Genomic DNA, 22,455 nt, shown 5'->3' with positions numbered 1-22,455 from the left:
AGATATTTTCTTGTAAATTAAAAAGTAATGCGTTACTTTATTACTTGAAAAAGTAATATTACGTAACTCGCGTTACTTGTAATGCGTTACCCCCAACACTGGTTATAGGTAACTTTACCAAACCTTCCCAACACTGCAAAAATACTTGCAAAATGTGAAATATCTAACGTTCTTATTGTAATATGCAAAACGTTATTTATATTTTTTTAAGATCACTGTGAAATCGCTCCCCCTGCTGTTTGAGTTTCGCGAGTTAATGTAAACAGATAAAATACAGCATGTAGCACAGCTAAAGATGAAAAGTATGTTATTTAATAAATGATTACTAAAATGTGAGCAGTTAGTGCAGTGAAAGGTTATATACTAGCGTTTGAGGGTTTAATGTTTGCTTGTGTAAAACAGCAATTATAGAAATTATCTACACAATATAATCTGAACGTAAAATGTATATTTATCATTTTAAAATATCACTAATGTACGATTTATTACACTTGTACAGGGGTGGCGAACGTCGGTCCATGAGAGCCGCAGCCCTGCAGAGTTTTGGTTCAATCAACCCTAATCAAGCACACCTGAACAAGCTAATCAAGGTCTGAAGGGTTACAGGAGGAAGCTATATACAGGTGAGTTTTGTATAATGCGGTGAAAGCGCTCTCTCTGCCGGTTGACCCGTGTTTTGCAGTAGCAGTCAGTCATCATGGCGTTAGCAGCTGCAGCCAAGCGCTGTGTATCATCTGCACTTTTCAGTAGAGCTTTATCATTACCAGAGCTCAAAACAGCCTGCTTCTACCATAAAAAGGTACGTGTCACTCGTTTTTTCTTACTGCCGACTGTGGCACTAGAGTTGATCTATGATTAAGTTGTTGTTCCTAATGTTTCAGAACAACTTTCAACGTGGTTGCTAGCTAAGCTAGCGTTAGTTTACTGCGTATGTAACGTAAACAAACCAGCAGAACACTGTACATGTACAATATTTCCCGCAGTCTGTTTGATTAGAAAACGCATGTCATTAGCTGGTCTGTGTATTTTTAACGAAATTAAAATGACATTTACAGTAAATTTTATAATCCACTTGTGTAACTGTCCTACAAACTCGCCAGTGATGTCTTACAGCATCTTAACCGTGCCAAAGGTGAATATCTATATTTTAGTAAGTAACGTTACACATGCAACTTTAAATAAGTGATTTACTAATAAAGCTTAATAATCTCAGTAATGATGGTCACTGTTATCTATCAAGGGCACGTTTCCTTTTGGTGTAAACTGCTATCACAAGTCCTCTGATGAACGTCTTTGATTGTTCAATATGATCATGATGTGGTCATGTTTTGCATATCATACTTTTTTTCTGAAGGTGGTGGACCACTATGAAAACCCCAGAAATGTTGGTTCTCTGGACAAGAATGCCAAGAATGTAGGCACTGGCTTGGTAGGCGCACCTGCATGTGGGGATGTTATGAAACTACAGGTAAGTCTTTTAAACATCTATCTATCTATCTATCGATCTATATGTGACTTTTTGTTGTCAACCTCTGACAGATTCAGGTGGACGAGAATGGCAAGGTAGTAGATGCCAGATTCAAAACATTTGGCTGTGGCTCAGCCATTGCTTCCAGCTCACTGGCCACAGAGTGGGTGAAGGGAAAATCGGTGAGTCATTAGCCACATTTACATGTACACTCTTTTTTTTTTTGTCATTCCGATTGAAAGATTCGGTGGACTGTTTACATGAGATGTTATCTAACCCGATATGGTTTTTACATGTGCCTGTACTTTCGATTTTAGGATACGCTAGTGTCTTACAGTGACAACGAAAACAAGTCACCAGAGGAAAAAACACCCATATTTACGTCAATATTTTTAATAGCTGCTTGCAATTGCTCAGAATAAATGGTTAATATTTGAATCCCTTCCATTCATTCGAGCGCTCAGTCATATGGCCAGAACGCGATCATAGAAATCATACGCCCCTCTGTAATGCAGCTCTGAAATGAATTGTACTCTGTTCAGCAACTCTTGGTAAGAAATCGTGTATTTGTTCAATTTAAGTACAGTAAAACTTTGTAGTATCAATGAATCAAAGGAGTGTTTCTTTATGAACACAGGGAGTGATCGCCATAAGCTATATCAAACATAACAAATGTGTCTTTGTACAATATTCATGGCGCGAGCACGTATAAATTCAAGCAGATTGGAAATTATGAATCTTTAATCTATATAAATGCAAATTTTGGTCAAGTTGTTTATTTTCATTGATCTATACTTTCACTATCATCATTGTGTTGATTCTAAGCTGAAAAGCAGAAAATTGCGCTTCATTTCAGATCCGTTTTTCACTCCGGACGTGAGAGCAGATAGTAACGCAGCAAGTGTGCTCCATTCTAATGTGTTTTTAACTGTAGAATTAAAAATGTAACTTTATACCTTCTCTATTACCCGGTCTCTGCTGTGGTGTCGCTGTCGCTGACATTACGTTCATGTTCTAACAACCTGATGTGATGACGTAGATGCAAAGTAATCGGTTTAATGCGTTTACATGTTAGAATTTTAATTTTGCTGGTTTATAGAAAGGTTTATCCCACCCCTCTCAAACTGATTACAATTTCATTCGGTTTGGGCATTTTTATATTTTATATCTTATATTCCGATTGAGGTGTTTATATGAAGCATTTTCATTCAGATTGGACTTCTAAACCGATTACAATGCTCCATGTAAATGCACCTTATTGTGACTCAGACCATTGCATAACTTCACGGTGTGATCAGATTATCTCAATGTGCTTCATATTTGTTCTCAAGCATTCCTACCAACGTTTCAATGTTCTCTTTTCTATGTACAGATTGATGAAGCCCTGAAAATCAAAAACACTGAGATTGCCAAAGAACTTTGTTTACCACCAGTCAAACTTCATTGCTCTAGTAAGTGTATCAAAATGGCTGTTTGAGATTTGTAAACACGTTGATGACAAAAGAAACATCAAAAGCTCTGATTTCATAAACCTGTTTTATTTTCTGGCAGTGCTTGCAGAGGATGCTATCAAGGCTGCGTTAGCAGACTACAGGCTCAAACAGAAGGACGACAAGGAAACGTTGGCGGAAGCTCGAAATTAGTGTCCTCTTTGACAGATGAGTCACCCACTCTCATTGTGACTCAGAAAATTTTAGTTTATGCTTTCTGAGGATAAAATAAACACATTAGCCAGTGTGTACCATTGTTACTCTATTCACACTGCCTTTGTGTTGCTGGTCTGAAGTGGCTTGCATTTACAGACTGTGAAGGTCTTTTGGATTTTTCTCCTGTATCGCTGAATCACGCACATTAAAAACCTATTTCCTAAAGATCTCATACTCGCGTGAAATGTCCTCTATATCAACTGCAAAGTTTGTAAATGTTCTCTACTACACTATAAAAAGGAAAGTAGGGGATTTTAAAAATGTCTTTAGATTTTCAGAGGGATCATTAGTTTTGGCAGTGATTTTTAAGCAAAAAAATCACACCAAAAAAAAATTTGACTGGTGCTGTATTGTTGCAAAAACTTAAAGCTGTAAATATATTGACTTATCCATTGTTTTTTTATTCTCTACACAAAACATTTGCTATAATACAGGTCATGAATGTGTGCTAATGTCTCCTTGAACCTGTGGAAGTGGTGCAACTCTCAAATTTCTTAGAAGGATGTTCTTCAGTACCAAAAGCACTGTAAGCATCAGCAGTCCTGTAAGCACACAAAGAACAGCCAGGATCGCAATGAGCGCTGGGTCACTGGACTGTAGTATCATCCGAGGAGTGAGTGCAATGTCTCTAGTTGGGGTCAATGTGACTGTGGCTGATGCTCCTGGTGGCTTACCTGTCAAATTCTCCACACAACCAGCTTCTTCATCTGTGGCTGGACTGTAGGGTACTTGGGTGGATTGGGTTATAAAAGATGTCAAATTTAGAGAGAGGCAGTCTTCGTAGTTCAGTCTCTCTAAGTTGGGCTGATCTGACCCAAAAAAGGACCTTGACATTGTGCTATCAGGTAGTTTTGAAGATTCTCGTTCTCGACATCTGAACGAACTCGTGTTGCAAGCAGTGTCAGATCTAGCCAACATAGATGCACTTGTAGTCTGTTCTATAGGACTTTCAATCACTTTCCCAGACTCCGTATTCACTGATGTTGATATTCTCTCAACAGGCTTAAAAAGTTTTGGGCAGATGGCCGTAACTGATAGAGTTACTAACAACTTCTGCGCGAGGTGCAAAGGAGCTGCACATACTAGATCCGTCGCCATCCGTAACCTGTCCGTCAGAAGCCACCTATAAAGATACAAGATGTCACATTCACAAACCCACTGGTTATTGGCTAGTTCCACTGATCTGAGACGGGACAATCCATCAAAAGCCCGATCGGGTATAGAGCGCAAACAGTTACTGTTAATCTTTAACACTTGCAGGTTCACCAGTGCACCCAAAGAGGACAGATCTAGGGTAGATATGCAGTTCGCTGACACATCCAGGTGTATTAGTGAAGAAGGCAGGTTTGGTGGCAGACGAGACAATCTGTTTCCCTTCAGAATCAACATCCTCAGTCTGGTCAGACCTTGCAGTGCCCCAGGCTGAATTGCTCTTATACGGTTATCCTCCAGATCCAAGCGTGTGAGGTTCCCAAGCTGCCTCAGAGACCCAGCGGTGATGTAGGTGATCTGGTTCTCCTGAAGCTGAAGGGTCTCCAGACTTGACGGAAGCCCACGCGGAAAACGGACCAGTTGGTTGTGGCTGAGGCTCAGCTCCTGCAGGCCAGAATATGGCTGGAACACATTATCCACGTTGCAGAGAAGATTCCTGGCTACGGAGAGGACGGCGGTGCTTAGGGGTACGGTGCGAGGTAGAGTATGCAGGCCAAGAGACTCGCACAGAACCAGAGCACCAGGACTGGGACAGCAGCAGCCTTTGGGGCAGGGGAGCACAACAAGGCCAGCAAGGAGAGACGAACAGAGATACAACAAGAGACAGCAGAGAAGACTAGGACGCATGGCTCACTTGAGGGGAAAAGATCGAAAGGGATAAAGGCAAGAGGAAAGTAGAAGTTAGTAACTGCTTTTCATTTACCCCAAATGAATCAGTTATGCAAAATTAATTACCATGATGGACTCTGCAGCTCCTCCAGGACGCATTTCCTTTCTTGAACTCGACTCCTAATGCGTTATCAAATGTGTGACAGGGATGTCGTACTCACCATTCTTGCCCTGCCTCAGCTGACCCTTCGCTTTCACTTTATCTGCGTCACGTCTTTTAACCTCTTCGTTCTTTCCTCATGTCCCTTCCAGAGAACGGTCCGTGCTCACCCTGAAAATTCTGGATAGCGGCCCATCAAACTTTAATGGCAGCCTTAAGGTTTTGAGTTACCTGTTTTGTATCTTCTTCGCAATGCAAATTAATTGGGCACTCCACTTGCTTTTCCCATGACAAAGCTGCACTGGGTTAGTAGAGTAGTTTTCTGATAGGAAACATGTTTAATAACCATTCTGTGCAAGGAATAGGTTATTTGACCATCTGAAGAACAAAACTAGGTGAATTAACGGTAAGCTAGAGTTACACTAACCATTGCTAAAATCATGTTCAAATCTGCATATAATTGTTCAGGAGTGAAGAGAGCTCACTCTCACCCAAAGTGAAGTGAAAGCAGTGTGTATTTCCAGAATTATTTAACTGCTTGTGGAGACAAGTGGGGAGAATTCGACCTTGAGCTACGTCTTTTTTTTTCGGGGCTCAAGTTTCTGGCTTCACTGCATATCTTTGATGTCTACTCTTTGGTGACTACACGCTACCAACACTTGGCCTTGTGCCATGGCAGTGGGGTTTAATTTCAGTTATGAGGCTAATTTGTATTCAGCTGGCTATTAATCAATGATAGGCTGATAACATCATTGTAACAAAAGCTGAATGTAGTTAAAGAGGTGCGAGGATTGTTTTTCTGGAAAAACAACTTGCATGAAGGAATTCACCCATGATTCCACTTCCGAATCAAGTTGGATAATCTATAGTGGGTAAATCTTGGGAATTTTGAAATTGTCCATAAAAAGTTTAATATTGATAACGTAAAGTAGATTGTCTGGTTCTATCGCAACAAGTATATTTCCATTGAGGCCAGATATGTCCAGATCTCTCTGAGAGCCTTTTGGAATGAGCTTCTGAAATATTCATTGGACATTGTATGGATGTGACAAAAGCTCTGTAGCTGCCGCCGTTATGCTCCGCTGGGTTCTGTTGCTGGGGCTCTTGAGTTTCATATGCTTCAGCCAAGCCAACGCAATTCTTTTGACAAAACCACACCGTTCAAGACAAACAGAGAGAACACAAGGTAGCGGTAACATTTATAGTTACAAAAATGTTCTATTTCAAATAAATGCCGTTCTTTTTATTCAAACAATAATGAAAAATATGTTGTGGTTTCCACAAACAATATTTAGTACAGCTTTTTGACATTGATGTTTCCTGAGCAGAGCAACAAATCTGCATATTAGAATGATTTCTGAAAGAATCATGTAACACTATGGAGTAATGGTTGCTGAAATTGTGAAATAGTTATGTTTTTACTTTATTTTTAAACAAATAAATACACCCTTTATTTGGAACCGAGCAGGAGTTTTTTTGGAACAGAGCATTTTCTGAGTTTATTTTTCTTTATGACAAAACACACCTGACAAAATGTTAGCTAATTCAATCCAATACTGAGGAGAGTCGTGAAGTTTGGATAAAATAACGGTCATCATGTACAACACCTGATAACAGCTTTGGAAAATACAGCATAAATTATGGGTTACCATGCATATAGATATTTCATATGTAAAATATAACTGAAAGGAAAGGTCAGAAAAAGATGTTTTCTCAAGTCTCTCAAAATTAGAACGTGATTCACAAAATAGTTTCAAGTGTTGTTTATTTTCCATATGAATAATAAAAATATCAACTCACTATCCCACCCCCCTTATTTAGCACACTAATTTTTCAAGAAACACAAAATGAGTTGAATAAACATGTTTTTTCCACTCTTCCTCTGATGGCACATACACAAGTTGCAAAGCAACAAGAACACAAAGAGTAAGAGTGTGGGCATCATTTCATATGTAAAATATAACTGAAAGGAAAGGTCAGAAAAAGATGTTTTCTCAAGTCTCTCAAAATTAGAAAGTGATTCACAAAATAGTTTCAAGTGTTGTTTATTTTCCATATGAATAATAAAAATATCAACTCACTATCCCACCCCCCTTATTTAGCACACTAATTTTTCAAGAAACACAAAATGAGTTGAATAAACATGTTTTTTCCACTCTTCCTCTGATGGCACATACACAAGTTGCAAAGCAACAAGAACACAAAGAGTAAGAGTGTGGGCATCATATCTACCAAAAGATTTATATCTACCAGTAGAAAGAGTTTGGGACCAAGGTCATTCCTGCCCGTTACAGAAAAAGCTCTCACGCTGTGGTGTGATTGGCCTTTCTGAGGTGGCACGTACAGACCAGCGGCTGACTGGAGGTGACATTTGAGGTGGTAGGCTGAGACTCCTCTTTTTTCTTGGGTTCGTCTTTCTGCATCTCCACCTCTTCAACATCCTCCACCTTTTGGACCTCTTTCGGCTTGGGCCGGGGGTCTTTTCCTTCCTTCTCACCCACCAGTGCTTTAGTGGGTTCCCGTAGGGCCTTTGTGGTTGTGGTCTTACCTTCCTGAATCTGGTTATGTGGTTTCTCCGTAGCTTTACTAGGTTGGCTCATGTATTTCCTGGGTGCGTAGGGCTTTGGAGGATAGTAGGCCTCAAGCTTGCGTTTGTGGCTCATCGCTGAAGCGCAGCAGACGATGAAGATGATCACTACCAACAGAGAGGTCACAACAATGATGAGAAGCAAGTTCTCCTTCAGGAAGTCCACCACCTGGTTGAAAAGGAAGTCTTTGATGCGAATGAAAGTGGCTGTTATGTTGGGAGGAGGCGAGGGGGATGGAGGAACATGGGTGGTACGAGCAATGGGAAAGATGAGTTGGGGTTCATCCCCACTACCCTCCATTGACATGTTGAATGGGGCGGGCTTGGCGAAGCAACTGCTGCCCCAGAGAGCAATCAGGAACAGGCAAACAAAGCGCAGAGAGAGTGACATACTTCCTCTAAAAACCTGAAAGAAAATTGACACAGATGTGACCGTTACTAATCATTCCCAACAGAAACAGGGGGAAAAAAAAAAAAATTTCATGAAGGTGGGTACAGCAGTTTTTTAATACATATTTAAAAGATCATAACTTTACGGTAATTTTATTTTAAGGTGTCCTTGTTACACATATTACACAAACGTACTATTATAATAATTAAGCATAATTACATGCAAGTAACCCTAATCCTAACCCTAACCATATAGTAAGTACATGTAGTTAATAAATATTACTAATAATAAATATAATAAATAAATATTAAATGTATAATTACATTGTAACAAGGACACCTTAAAATAAAGTGTAACCCACTTTACAATAAGGTCCCATTGGTTAACATTAGCTAATGCATCAACTAATAATGAGCAATACATTTGTTCAACTTTGTTGTTAGTTCATCTTTGCTTTTTGTTAGTTCATCAACTTTTGATTTTAATATTGTAGAAGCATTTTTCATTACTTCATGTTAACTAATGTAGTTAACTAATGTTAAGTGGAAACTTATTGTAACACCAAGTTGTATTTTTTCAAAAAAAGACTATTTATATATTTTTTGACCAAAGAAAAGTAAAGATAAATGATAAATGCATAAGTAAATAAATATAAACAAAATTTGTCTCAAACAGAATGGCACCAAAATAAAATAAAAACATAAAACAAAAGTATCCAGAAAGTACTATGGCATTTTTTCTTTATTATGTATCATGGTATTTTTAGAAGTACCTTGGAGTACTAATATTAATATACCATGGTATTATTATTTGTTTAAAAATCTTTTAAGCTCATTTGGTGATAAATTAATTTATATTGTATTGCAAGGGTCATAGAGGTCTTTGCATCATTTTATGTAGACTGCAATATAATGAACATTTTTCCACTTTCATTGATGGTAAATAGTGTCTACCTACTCACACAGAGCTACGGTCTGTATTATCGGTACTAATCGATTTTCTGTGAATCACAGGAAGGAAGATGCTTGTATCACACACATCACTGTAGACTCTCTACATAAGAGCATATTTTCATGTTTCTGTTTCCTCACAGGAGAGGAGCTATTCCTGTTACATCCAGTCATTACTTATTTGGGGTGGAGGCAGAGGGAGTCCAGGCCTGCTTTGTAATTTCCCTGCCTGGCTGATGCCACCCGCTCACCACAGAAAAGCAAGAGCAAGGCCAGATATATATTTGTGAGGGTGCAGCGTGGGAGAGCTGTAGCTCACAGGCCTGTATTTACAGCCCAGCTGCAATGAGACCGGCCACAGACCAGCGAGACTATTTCTGCACTGCTCAAGAACACACACATCATATTCATATGCTTTACACATCGTCAAGACTCTGCATTATGGGGTGGACGAATTTATGAATCGTTCACTCTAGAAGTAAACCATTTTTATATTTATTAAAAAGTATAGGATGGATAAGCTACTTTAACAAAATTCCCAAATGAACACTATCAGAATTGACAGTGTAAACCACATATTGACTACTATCCAATACAGTCAGCTCTACAAATGCCTTTACTTCTTTAAAACCTATTTTTATAAAACATTTCCCCCTTAGTGCCGAACACACTGACTAACCCTCAGCTATGACCACATTCTCTGTTCTGCTAATCAGAAGGCGTTGCACTCAATCACTTGTACAGTTTTGTATTAGTGAACAAGATGAGGTAATGATCTCAGCAATGTGTTGCAGTAATGTTCCTTAGATTAAGAGAGCAAACGCAGGAAGCATCTGCCAAATGAATCCAAACAGAATATGTGGTATCCTCTGTGCAGACCACAAAAATGAAATAAGGATACATATTTTTACAATAAAATAAGAAATGCAAAAATATGTATCCTGTGTGTAGATTGCATTAAATAAAAAAAATAAAAAAATTATATATATATATATAAAAAAAAATATATATATATATATAAAAAAGAAAAGAAAAATGTTTGGCCTTTGCCAGAGCACAGCATTAGACAATATAAGAAACTTTATGTAAAGCGTAAATAAAGGACAACGAAAAATGGACACAAAAGTGAACACTCACTTGCATATATATATATATATTTTTTTTTTTTTTAAATAGTACATATATTTCATGTGAAAAATTGGTTAAAGATTAGTGGGTTAAAAGTAATAAAATTATATAGAAAAGCAGAGGTGGTTCTAATAAAAGATTTGGCAACATTTGTTTGCAGATACTGGTATTTGATGTTTTGCATTTATTCCTAAATACTTTGAGGCCTCTATATCAGAAAAAAACATGAAACTCCTCAGAATTTTGTCAAGCATTATTGCATGACACTGATAAAAAAAAAAATATTTTAAATAAGAGCTGACATCTATGTAAAGTGTGAAAACAAATTATAACATGTGAAAGCTAAACATTAAATATACTCTCTCAATGAAGGAAAGGTAAAAATACTCACTGCTGGTGTTACTTCCTGTCTATGATGCACTTTGACAACACTTCAAGCAACAGGTATGCAAAATAAAAAAAGGAACGAAGCACTAAGGGGGAAATGTTTCATAAAAATAGGTTTTAAAGAAGTTAAAGCTGCCTGTGCGTTGTCCTGCAAGGCTTATGGAAGCTTCTGACTGTGTGGGTTTTCCTAAAAAATCAGGATAATTGCACAAGGACCTTTCACTCCCCTCTTGCTCCATCTCCTCCCTTTTTCTGTCCTTCTCTTTCTCTCATCTACTGATGGAAGAATGGGACAAGGACAATCCAGCTATTCACCAAACTAAAAACAAGTCAGATGTTACAAAATAACATTTGGCTGTAAAAATCACTTTTTATCACCGTATCCTGTCTTTTAAAATTTTTTTTATTAACATCAGAGATTGAATTGCCGTTAATTTTAATGCTATTCATCATTGCATGCCATTTCAAATAGTTATCTTCACAATTTTTTATATTCTTCAGAAACTACTTTCCACTGAAGTCATATATCAATGTAAAAAAAATAAAAAAATAACCAAAGGTTAAATAGCTACATCGGCATCGTTTTATTCTTGTTTGGTCTGGCTCAATTCAGTAATGTATAGGAACACATTACCAATCATTATTTTTCCTGATCCAATTTATTCCCAGTGGATCCAACCAAGAAATGCTATATGTCACATTACACTGTAAAGACTTTCCACCTACTTTAACTTGTACAGTTGTAAGTATAATAATTTCAAGTAATTTTATCTAGTTTTTAAAAATCTTTAGTTGAATCTCGTATAACTTAAACATAAAAATGGGTTGCATATGACAATTCACATTGACTTTAAAATGTAAGAGGTCCAAGTCACTTCACTTAAATTATTTATTTAACATTTATAAAATTAGTTTGGGTAACAATAACTGGGTTATCGCAGCACAAAGACTTTTTCCATGTCATTTTGCACAACATTCAGTTGCCTACACATAGACTTTACATAGAAAATGGCCTATTATATAGCAGAAAATGAAAACAAATTTACAACAGTACAAATAAACAAACCTGAAAAAATATTTTGCTGACTATTGGTTTCCAGTGTTAATCTAGTTTTTTTGGCCATTTTTTTTTTTTAATTCACACAAAGCGTGTCATTTCTGTGCAAAAGCTAAATTATTTCTGGTTAAATGTGAAAGCATGTGTTTTATGTACATTTGCAATGATAACATGTTATATTCAGACTGTGATAAATCTCCAACATCACTCTGTTCGAGTAAATTATATAGCGCTAGCTGAACCACAGACAGGAATAGCCTATATTCAGCAATATATTTTGCCAAGCCCTACTAATGCCTGAGCTCCTCAGAGAACGTAGTAAAACAATATCTCAAAGAAATGATTAAATATAACATTCAAACCTCTTTACACTTACAAAAACAATTAAATGTTCCACTGATTAAATAAATGTGGATTATTGTACAGCAAATCATAAAATGGTTGTTTTCAAAGCCAGGCATCAGATTATTACTAGAACTTCATTGAGAGAGAAAACCGATAAACCTGTACCACAGATTTACTGTGTATTGTACTGACAGTGCAAACCATTCTAGAGCTGGGTTTGGGTCAAACCTGAACACTGACTTCATGTTCGAGAGCAAAAAATCCCATGACGCATCCTGTTTCTCAGTGAATATAGGTCTAAACTTCTAAAGAGGGCCCTCGGTATCAGGAAGAAAGCTGTTTAGAGTGAGATTATCTCCGTCAGGATCTCCATCCTCAGTGTTGGGGATCAACGCTCCATTACTTTTGGGATGTCGTCTTGGCTTTGGAACTGGGTGATCGGTATCGTTCAGGGCAGAAATGCAGACCATCTCGGTCTCCTGAAGAAGATGCGCCTTATGTCTGTATCTGTATACTGAGAGTTTGGTAGCCAGGCAGATGGTGCTAATGATAAAGATGGTGGTCAACGCAGCCATCGAGGCGATGGCGATGAGGCAACGACTCACAAGTCCGTTTGATTGAAAAGAGGCATTGGAACATGATTGGGTCGTGGCTGTGGTTGGTTTCTTAGTGGTAAGTGTTTTTGCATCTGTGGACATTCTTGTCGTTGCTGCTGTTGTGTGTTTCTCTGTTACCTTACCGGGCTCCATTGACGTAGGAACTGTGGGGGCAGAACTTCCTGCATGTGAAATGTATCCAGTACGGTTATTTATTGTGGGAAGTTGGGTGTGAAAAGCACTCTCGTTATTTGTTGACTGGTGTATTGTCAGGTTCTCAGTTCCTGCAGTGTAGCTTTGTAGGGTGTGGTTCAAACCTGGAGCATGGTGGTAATCTGTAGTTGCTGAAATATTTAAATCAGGTATTACAGTTACCGTCTGTAATGTACTCAAAGCCTTCAAAGTTTCCACGGTGGTGCTTGTTGCATTCTCGGCATGATCTACGGTTGCTGTACTTTGTGTGTCGTTGCTGTTTATCGATGTCACATTGTGACTAATTTCCCTTTTCATCTTAAGAGATCTTGACGTGACCAAACTGCTCAAAGTCAGCAGCAAAACAAGAACCGGTAAACACGCAAGTCGGTTAGTCACCATTGCCATCTGCACAAAAATGACAGAAAAGGTTGCAATAGTGTTTTAGACACAAAACATCACCAAACTTCTCAAATTCATATGCTGTATGGTTATTCCTCCCTAGTATATTGAGTGGAGAGGAACTTTTAGACAGTGAGAAGTGAGCGAACTGGGGTCTAGCAACAATGGAAGAACAAAACACCTGATTGCTGCCTACAAACGGGTAGCTCATACTTTAACAAGGTTACGTTTGTGACTATAGCATGTGGTTACACCATTACTTCCTTTCAGTTGACAAAGTTTCATTATTTTATAGTTATCCACACTTAAGTTTAAAATACATCACAAATACAGTTATGATCACACTTCATGAAATCTTTTACTCGCAGTTTACTCACGCACACTCCACAGTTGATGGATTTAAAAAAAAAAAAAAAAAACACACCGTTTTAACTTAACATCTGATTTTACACACAAAATTTAAGGCAGAATTCAAATAGAAAATAAAAGTACGTACCATCCGTTTATACCGTTGATCTGGAGTTCAATGGAACATTAGACCCCTTACACACTCAATGTCGCAAAACCTACTCACTGCAAAACATACAGGAAGTCAAACCTCAAGAAGCATTCTCAAACTGTGACGCAAACACAAATGAGCAAGAGAGAGACTTAAATATCACATCTTAGTTCCCTAAAACTCTAAGTTGGAACTTGTAACCAAACCATGCTTCCACAAAAAGAAGTTTAATAATTACAGAGAAAAAAAAGACAGAGACAAAGGACAATGATTCAGTTTATTTTTTATTTTTCTGGTAATCAGTAAGACTCTTTATACTTGAAGCAGATGAATGAACAAAAATGGAACAGTTATGCACAAAATGGAATTTCAAGATGATCTTCCTTCCGATTCTTATTTCATTTTATCATTGGAAACATTAAAGGCTCCCAGTGCGCATGATGCGGGGAAAATGGGGAATTCTTTAAAACCATCAAACTCCAAATGATGGACAAACACCTTCCTACAGCCAAAGAAAAAAAAAAAGGAAAGGAAAACTAAAAATATATATTTACAAAGCATCAAAATAAATCCCTTACATCCTGCCTTCTTCCTGCTTTATCTTTTCAACATACAAAAATCCCTTTTCACTTCAATCATTCACTCCTTTGAAAGCACACGCTCGAGGCTGCATCACAGATGCCTCCCGAGGCCACTTAAACACTCAATATGGATCCATCGCACAGCTTAGCACATCTGTAGCCATAAACACGGTCCCTACATTTTCAAACCCTTCACTTTAAAACTTCACCAAGAAAAGAGAGAGTGAAAGCGAGAGAAAGACAACAGAGGTACCGAGTTGTCGCTGTCAGACACCGATCTGAAGCCTCGTTTCAAATGAAGTTCTTGTAGGTCACGTAATGGTTCTGAGGTGAGAAGACGCTGGTTATTTTAGACGAAAAAGCATGTGGAGGAGGGAAGATGCTTTTCAGAATCTATGAAAGAGGCACTAGGCAGTGATGCGAACTGAAACGAGATATGTAGAAGCGTCAAAACGAAAACCACAAGAGAACGCTCTGACGAAGGATGTAGCCAAAGCAATCTGAACAACAGAATCAGTTTCCTCTCTTCCTGGCTTGGCCAATACATAACCAAACAAAAAAAGCCATTTGTCATCAGCTCAAGCTTGTGGCACACATAACACATTCGTGAAATCATCATCTAGACATGAGCCATCCCTGGAGAGAACTGGTTCTGCTTGACTGGGAGAGCAAGAGAGACAGTGCATCGCAAAAGAACTTATTAGGAAAAGGAAGTCAATCATGACTCCCTATTGTGCTGGTAGTCACGGTCTACAATGCACAGCAAAAGTATGTACATCTAACAAGCTTGTTTCTGAGATGGTGTGCACGGCACAATTCAAGATGAGATTCGTAGGAGAAAGAATTAATGAGAAAGCAAAGCAAACCTAACAGTGTTCCTTAGACCTGAACGATGTCTGAAAGTCCGAGTAAAAGCTATCGAGCTGGTAAAGCAATGAACGACGCAACAGAGTTTTGCTGCTAAAGCTAATGAACGTCTATGGGCGTTATCTTGTTCTGAGCTTATATCACCATGTTTTGGGATGTGAAACTAGAAGTTGAGACCTTCTAGAGTTTCCAAAGTGAGACCCGTACTGGTTCTGGCTTCATTCAGGAAACAGAACATGAATGAAGAAAAGTTCAGATACGTGGAAACTAGAAAGGGGATTCAATTTGCTTGTATTATCATTATGAGGAGCAACGTTTGCCATCGAGAAAATGTTTGGAGTTGTGAGTAGAGTACACATTGGCTGTATTCATGGCAACCATGAGAACCACAATTATTGTGGTTATTTTGCTAATTAATATTTTAATACTTTTACTTTTTGGTACCTAATTTAAAAAAAGAAATCCTTTGTGGAATATTTTAGTGCACCTGTATTGTTTTCCAGTACTGGTTTGTAAACTTTGTCGTCAACTCTACATGTTTGATTAAAATCTTTATTTTTTATTCTTTAGAAAGACACCTGTTACATTGATGAATGGTTCCAATGATTTCCCCTCCTTGCATTACTAGCATATAGCTTTGTCCCTTTTACAAAGTACAAAATGAAAAGCTAGTCAAATACTGTCAGGGAGGTGCATAACTCCATTAAATTTGGCAACTTAGAGGGGCGAGAACTGCAATACTGATGGGCTACTTCAAACTTTGAGCTCATCAAGTTCATGTAACTGCTTCATTATGCAATCTGCTTGGTCACAATTTTAATAAGAAAAAAAAAAAAAAAAAAAAAAAAAAAAAAAAACTTAAGACCTTTCAAAAACACCAGATAAAACAGCCGTTGCAGAAAGATTTGTAGTGAGACAACAACAAACAACAAAGCTAAACAAGTCAAATTCTGAGAGAAACTGAAGGTGTTTCTAGTTTTCCAAATGGCTATGAGGTATAAACAGGTTTTGGGGATTTCAAAAAAAGAAAATTATCATCTTGGAATGTTGGTTGGAGTCTTTTCAAGGCAGGCTTCAGACGGAACGCTGTCATGGTGATTGGCAGTGACGGGTCCCGCCCACCTGGCCAATGGGATATCCTGAATAGAAGGGGAAGGGATTTCAGGGTCCATTAGATGTCCATTTTAGACAGATGCTCCTCAAGTTTGGCAATTCTTTTTTCCTGACTGCTGACCAGCTCTCTGAGAGATTTCATTTCTTTCAAAACCTCTTCCAGCTTAGCTTCACTTTTCTGTTGAGAAAAAAAAAAGTAAAAGAGAAAAATTAAGTACAATTATATACATGTAATATATGTATGTGTGTGTGTGTGTGTGTGTGTGTGTGTGTGTGCGCGCGCGTTTATGTGTATATTCATACATATAACACATACATATACATACATATTAGATCTAAGATGGCGCCGCAGATGGCAGCTACTGTGCGTTGTTCTTCAGTGTTTGTACTGTTTTTGTCTTTCCTGTTTTTTGTTTCTCAAACACGATCAGTTTTAACAGGGGTGACCTGCTGAACATTCGGCAGAACACACCACAAAATCTTTTACCGGATTTTGATTATTTCGGACGTTTTGCTGGACATTGTAGTTGGTGGAGCTGTAGCTCTGGTCAAACGCTTCAAGACGCACAGACGGGGGAAGCGAGACGGCGCGCTTGTGAAGCTTCGTCAGTGTGGATTTAGAACGGCGTTGCCTAGCATCCATCTGGCGAATCTCCGCTCTCTATCCAACAAAACGGACGACCTCCTTCTGCTCTCCTGGACAAACAAGGATTTTTCTAACTCTGCTGCTCTGTGTTTCACGGAAACCTGGCTGAATGGCAACATACCGGACAGCGTGCTACATCTGGCTAACTTCCAGCTGTTCAGAGCAGATCGCAACGCGGAATCAACGGGGAAAATCGCGTGGTGGCGGGACGTGCTTTTACATCAATGAGAAGTGGTGTACAGATCTAGAAATGCTCTTCATTAACTGCAAGCCGTTCTATTCGCCACGGGAGATTTGTTTGTTTATTCTCAAGAGTGTCTACATTCCACCGCAAGCAAACGCGAGCTCAGCTTTACAGAAACTCGCTAATCTGATCACAGACACAACAAAAACAGCCAGACTCTGTTTTAATCATTCTCGGGGACTATAAAGCAAATCTCTCCTGAGAACTGCCAAAATACAGACAGCAAATCACATTTAAAATCCACGTTGACAAAAAAAGATGCATTAGGATTAGCATTCATAGACATTCTGAACACTATCGAGGTTAGACAACACGTGTCAGGACCTACTCATTGTCGAAATCATACTCTAGATTTAATACTGTCACATGGAATTGATGTTAATGGTGTTGAAATTTTGCAGCAAAGCAATGATACATCAGATCATTATCTAGTCTTGTGTAAATTCCATATAGCTAAAGCTGTAAATTCAACTCCTCCTTACAAATATGGTAGAACCATCACTTCTACCACAAAGGACTGCTTTGTAAGTAATCTTCCTGATTTATCTCAATTCCTCAGCATATCCAGCAGCGCATTAAAATTTGATGTAACAAACTATGGACTCTCTTTTTTTCTAGCACTTTAGATACGGTTGCTCCTTTACGCTTAAGGAAGATTAAGGAAAAGAGTCCAACACCGTGGTATAATGAGCACACTCGCACCCTAAAGAGAGCAGCCCGGAAAATGGAGCGCAGCTTGAGGAAAACTAAACTAGAGGTATTTCGTATTGCTTGGCGGGAAAGTACCCTATCCTACAGAAAAGCATTAAAAACTGCTAGATCTGATTACTTTGTCTCTTTTAGAAGAAAAAAAAAAAAACATAACCCCAGGTATTTATTCAATACAGTGGCAAAATTAACAAAAAAAATAAAGCATCAACAGGTGTTGACATTTCCCAACAGCACAGCAGTAATGACTTTATGAACTATTTTACTTCCAAAATAGATACTATTAGAGATCAAATTGTAACCATGCAGCCGTCAGCTACAGTATCGCATCAGATAGTGGACTATAGATCACCCGAGGAACAGTTCCACTCATTCTCTACTATAGGAGAGGAAGAATTGTATAAACTTGTTAAATCAGCTAAACCAACAACATGTATGTTAGACCCTATTCCAGCTAAACTACTAAAAGAGGTGCTTCCAGAAGTCATAGATCCTCTTTTGGCTATTATTAATTTGTCATTGTCATTAGGATATGTTCCCAAATTTTTTAAATTGGCTGTTATTAAGCCTCTCATTAAAAAACCCCAAAGATCTAGTTAATTACAGACCGATCTCGAATCTCTCTTTTCTTTCAAAGATACTAGAAAAGGTAGTATCCTCACAATTATATTCCTTCTTAGAGAAAAATTATATCTGTGAGGATTTCCAGTCAGGATTTAGACCATCCCATAGTACTGAGACTGCCCTCATTAGAGTTACAAATGACCTGCTCTTATCATCTGATGGTGGTTGTAATCTCTCTATTAGTGCTACTGGATCTTAGCGCTGCATTCGACACTATCGACCACAATATTCTTTTGAATAAACTAGAATACTTTGGTGGCATTAGTGGAAGTGCATTAGCATGGTTCAAATCGTACTTATCTGACCGCCATCAATTCGTAGCAGTGAATGAAGAGGTATCATATCGATCACAAGTGCAGTATGGAGTACCTCAAGGCTCAGTACCAGGGCCGTTACTTTTCACACTTTACATGTTACCCTTGGGAAATATCATCAGGAAACACGGGGTTAGCTTTCACCGTTATGCTGATGATACTCAGCTCTATATTTCTTTGCGGCCCGGTGAAACGCACCAATTTGAGAAACTTATGGAATGCATAGTCGATATAAAAAAAACTGGATGACGAGTAATTTCTTACTGCTAAGAGGTGTTAATTATCAGACCTAAAACCCCCAAAAGTAATAACCTAGAACACTGTCTAACACTTGATGGCTGCTCTGTCAATTCTTCGTCATCAGCCAGGAACATAGGTGTGCTATTTCAGAATCTCTCCTTTGACAGCCACGTTTCTAGCATTTGTAAAACTGCTTTTTTTCCATCTTAAAAATATATCTAAACTGAGGCCTATGCTCTCAATGTCAAATGCAGAAATGTTAATTCATGCGTTTATGACCACAAGTTTAGATTATTGTAATGCTTTATTGGGCGGTTGTTCTGCACGCTTGATCAACAAGCTACAGCTGGTCCAAAATGCAGCAGCTAGAGTTCTTACTAGAACCAAGAAATATGACCACATTAGCCCAGTTCTGTCAACACTGCACTGGCTCCCTATTACACATCGTATAGATTTTAAAATCTTGTTAATTACTTATAAAGCCCTGAATGGTTTAGCTCCTCAGTACTTGAGCGAGCTCTTAACGCATTATAGTCCTCCACGTCCATAATATTGTCAAAACTCTGGCCATTTGATAATACCTAAAATATCAAAATCAACTGCGGGCGGCAGATGCTTTTTTCTATTTTGCGCCCAAACTCTGCAGCAATCTACCTAACACTGTTCGGGAGGCAGACACTCTGTCAGTTTAAACCTAGATTAAAGACCCATCTCTTTAACCTGGCGTACACAACACACTAATACGCTTCTAATATTCAAATCTGTTAAAGGATTGTTAGGCTGCATTAACTAGGTCAACCGGAACCGGGAACACTTCCCATAACACACAATGTACTTGTTACATCGTAAGAAGATTGACGTCTATGCTAATATTAGTCTGTTTCTCTCTTATTCCGAAGTCACTGTAGCCACCCAATCCGGTCCGTATCCAGCCCAGATGGTCACTGCATTCACCTGGATCCAGTTCGTATCCAGATCAGATGTTGGATCAGCACCCAGAGACGACCTCTACAGCCCTTAACGTCAGCGGAGACCAGGACACCTAGATGAGCCCCAGAGACAGATCCCCAGTGAGAACCCAGTCACCTAGACAGCCATCAGGAAAAGACCACTGGAACCAGTTGAGCCCTTACAATCTGACTTTGCTGCAGTTGGAATTGAACTGCTGGTTCGTTTGGCCAGAGGAGAACTGGCCCCCCGACTGAGCCTGGTTTCTCCCAAGGATTTTTTCTCCATTCTGTCACCGATGGAGTTTTGGTTCCTTGCTGCTGTCGCCTCTGGCTTGCTTAGTTGGGGACACTTCATTTCCAGCGATATCGTCGACCTGATTGCAAAGACACTATTTAAACTGAACTGAGCTGGATGATGACATCCCTGAATTCAATAATGAAATGCCTTTAACTGAAAATTGAGTGTTTAATCTTGTCATTTTACATTATTGACATTATTTTCCTATTTTGATATTGTGCAGTTGCTTTGACACAATTTGCATTGTTAAAAGCGCTATATAAATAAAGGTGACTTAACATGTCCCACCAGAGACAGTAATATATTGGATCACTGTTACACAGCAATAAAGGACGCATATCACTCTGTCTCACGAGCAGCTTTAGGACTCTCTGATCACTGTTTGGTTCATCTCATACCGACCTACAGGCAGAAACTTAAATCTGCAAAACCTGTATTAAGAACTGTTAAAAGATGGACTAATGAGCGGGATTTACAAGCCTGTTTCGCTCTCACTGATTGGACTGTTTTTGAAGCTGCTGCTACGATCTGGTCGAGCTCACAGAGACTGTAACAGCTAATATCAGTTTTTGTGAGGATGTGTGCATTCCTACCAAGACTCATCTAACTTACAACAACGACAAACTATGGTTCATTGCAAAACTCAGAGAGCTCCGTCAGGCCAAAGAAGATGCTTACAGAAAGGGGGATAAAGTCTTGTATAAACAGACCAAAGACACACTGGAAAAGGAGATCAGAGTGGAAAAGAGGAATTATTCTGGCAAGCTAAGGAACAAATTCTCTTCCAGTGATTCTGCTTCAGTGTGGAAAAGTATGAAAGATATCACCAGTTACAAGACAATCCCCCAGCACTCTGGAGAATCAACAACTAGCAGACGATCTGAATGAGTTTTACTGCAGGTTTGAAAAAACACCCCACCAGCCTGCCTAAAAATCTGTGCTCACCAGCTGGCCCTCATCTTCACACAGATCTTCAACAGATCACTGGAGCTGTGCATAGTCCCCTCATGCTTCAAACGCTCCATCTTCCCCATCCCAAAGAAACCCAAAATTACTGGACTTAATGACTACAGACCTGTGGCTCTAACGTCTGTGGCCATGAAATCATTTGAAAGACTGGTTTTGGCTCATCTAAAGGCCTCCACTGGACCCCCTGCAGTTTGCCTACAGAGCACACAGGTCTGTGGATGATGCAGTCAACATGGGACTGCACTTCACTTTTATTATTCTTCTGTGTCCTGTCCTGTTGCTGTCTTTCTGTTGCACTGTGGAGCTTCTGTCACTATAACAAATTCCTCGTATATGTAAACATACCTGGCCAATAAAGCTCATTCTGATATAAATAACATTTTAATTTTAATTATACCACTATACATTCTTCCTTTACAAAACACATTTACAGTTGCTAAACACTGTGGCTCACTTTGTGATTTACTAGAATATCACCCATATGTCAGCATTATTTTAATATTGCTTATTTACTAATTTATATTCTATAATATTTTATGATTATTACTATTATATAATATTTTTACATTTTGTTTAGGCTTTTATTTTCATATAGTAATTTTTATAGTGACATTTTATTGTTTTTTTCTTTTGTTTTATTTCTATTTAGAATAGAATAGAATGAGCTTTTATTCGCCAAGTGTGCTCAAACACAAGGAATTTGTTGTGGTTTTTCAGGAGCTCTTGGTAGGTACTTACACAAACACACACACACACACACACACACACACACACACACACACACACACACCTGAGATGGGAAAAGAACAAACCTTCAAATAAGTAAAAGGTAAAAAGTTTAAAATAAACAGTATACATTGGAACAAAAGAAAACGGAAGACCTGTGTATTTATGCATTACGTACTTATCGATTTAACTTTCATTTATGTTCATTTCAGTTTTTGTTTGTCATTTTAGTACTTATTTTAGTCATGTCCAAATTATCAAATTTAAAATTTGAAACAAGCCAACGTTTTTTTTTTTTTTTTTAATTCATGAAAATATTTTTAATATTTAGAATTGTAGTTAACAGTTAAAACACTGCAAATGCAAATAAATAAAGTCAGTTTGTAGAATAATCTTTAGGTGTGATAAATAGCAGCTAACATTGGTGTGTCGGTAGGGCAGTGCTCTGGCTCTTGTGATTATAGCTCTGAGCCATACTGGGTGGGA

General features: G+C 38.4%; 3 protein-coding genes across 6 annotated transcripts in view; all 3 read right to left on the bottom strand.

Moving 5' to 3' along the window:
* Nucleotides 1-7,185: 7,185 nt before the first annotated feature.
* Nucleotides 7,186-10,775, bottom strand: LOC306869741 (uncharacterized protein). The gene is made up of 2 exons (XM_079416636.1): nt 10,603-10,775; nt 7,186-8,148 (listed from the first exon to the last, which is right to left on the bottom strand). Exon 2 carries the CDS (start codon nt 8,131-8,133, stop codon nt 7,459-7,461), a length of 675 nt encoding a protein of 224 aa, XP_079272762.1. The 5' UTR covers nt 8,134-8,148; nt 10,603-10,775; the 3' UTR covers nt 7,186-7,458.
* LOC306869740 (uncharacterized protein) lies at nt 10,260-13,760 on the bottom strand. Its single transcript, XM_079416635.1, has 2 exons — nt 13,687-13,760; nt 10,260-13,196 (listed from the first exon to the last, which is right to left on the bottom strand). The coding sequence occupies exons 1-2, from the start codon at nt 13,687-13,689 to the stop codon at nt 12,306-12,308; spliced, it is 894 nt and encodes a 297-aa protein (XP_079272761.1). The 5' UTR covers nt 13,690-13,760; the 3' UTR covers nt 10,260-12,305.
* Nucleotides 13,761-13,947: 187 nt separating this feature from the next.
* LOC306869738 (coronin-1C-A-like) overlaps nt 13,948-22,455 on the bottom strand; it is a gene marked incomplete at its 5' end in the record, with an annotated part of 68,822 nt that continues 60,314 nt past the window's right edge. For all 4 annotated transcript variants that reach the window (XM_079416630.1, XM_079416632.1, XM_079416631.1 and 1 more), the window contains one exon: nt 13,948-16,428. In XM_079416630.1, the coding sequence (XP_079272756.1) occupies nt 16,309-16,428 (120 nt within the window). In that variant the 3' untranslated portion in view covers nt 13,948-16,308. The remainder of the gene's footprint in view (nt 16,429-22,455) is intronic.

This window comes from Barbus barbus, assembly GCF_936440315.1.
Source record: "Barbus barbus genome assembly, chromosome: 5".
NCBI lineage: Eukaryota > Metazoa > Chordata > Actinopteri > Cypriniformes > Cyprinidae > Barbus > Barbus barbus.
This window is presented reverse-complemented; position numbering and strand designations above follow the sequence as displayed.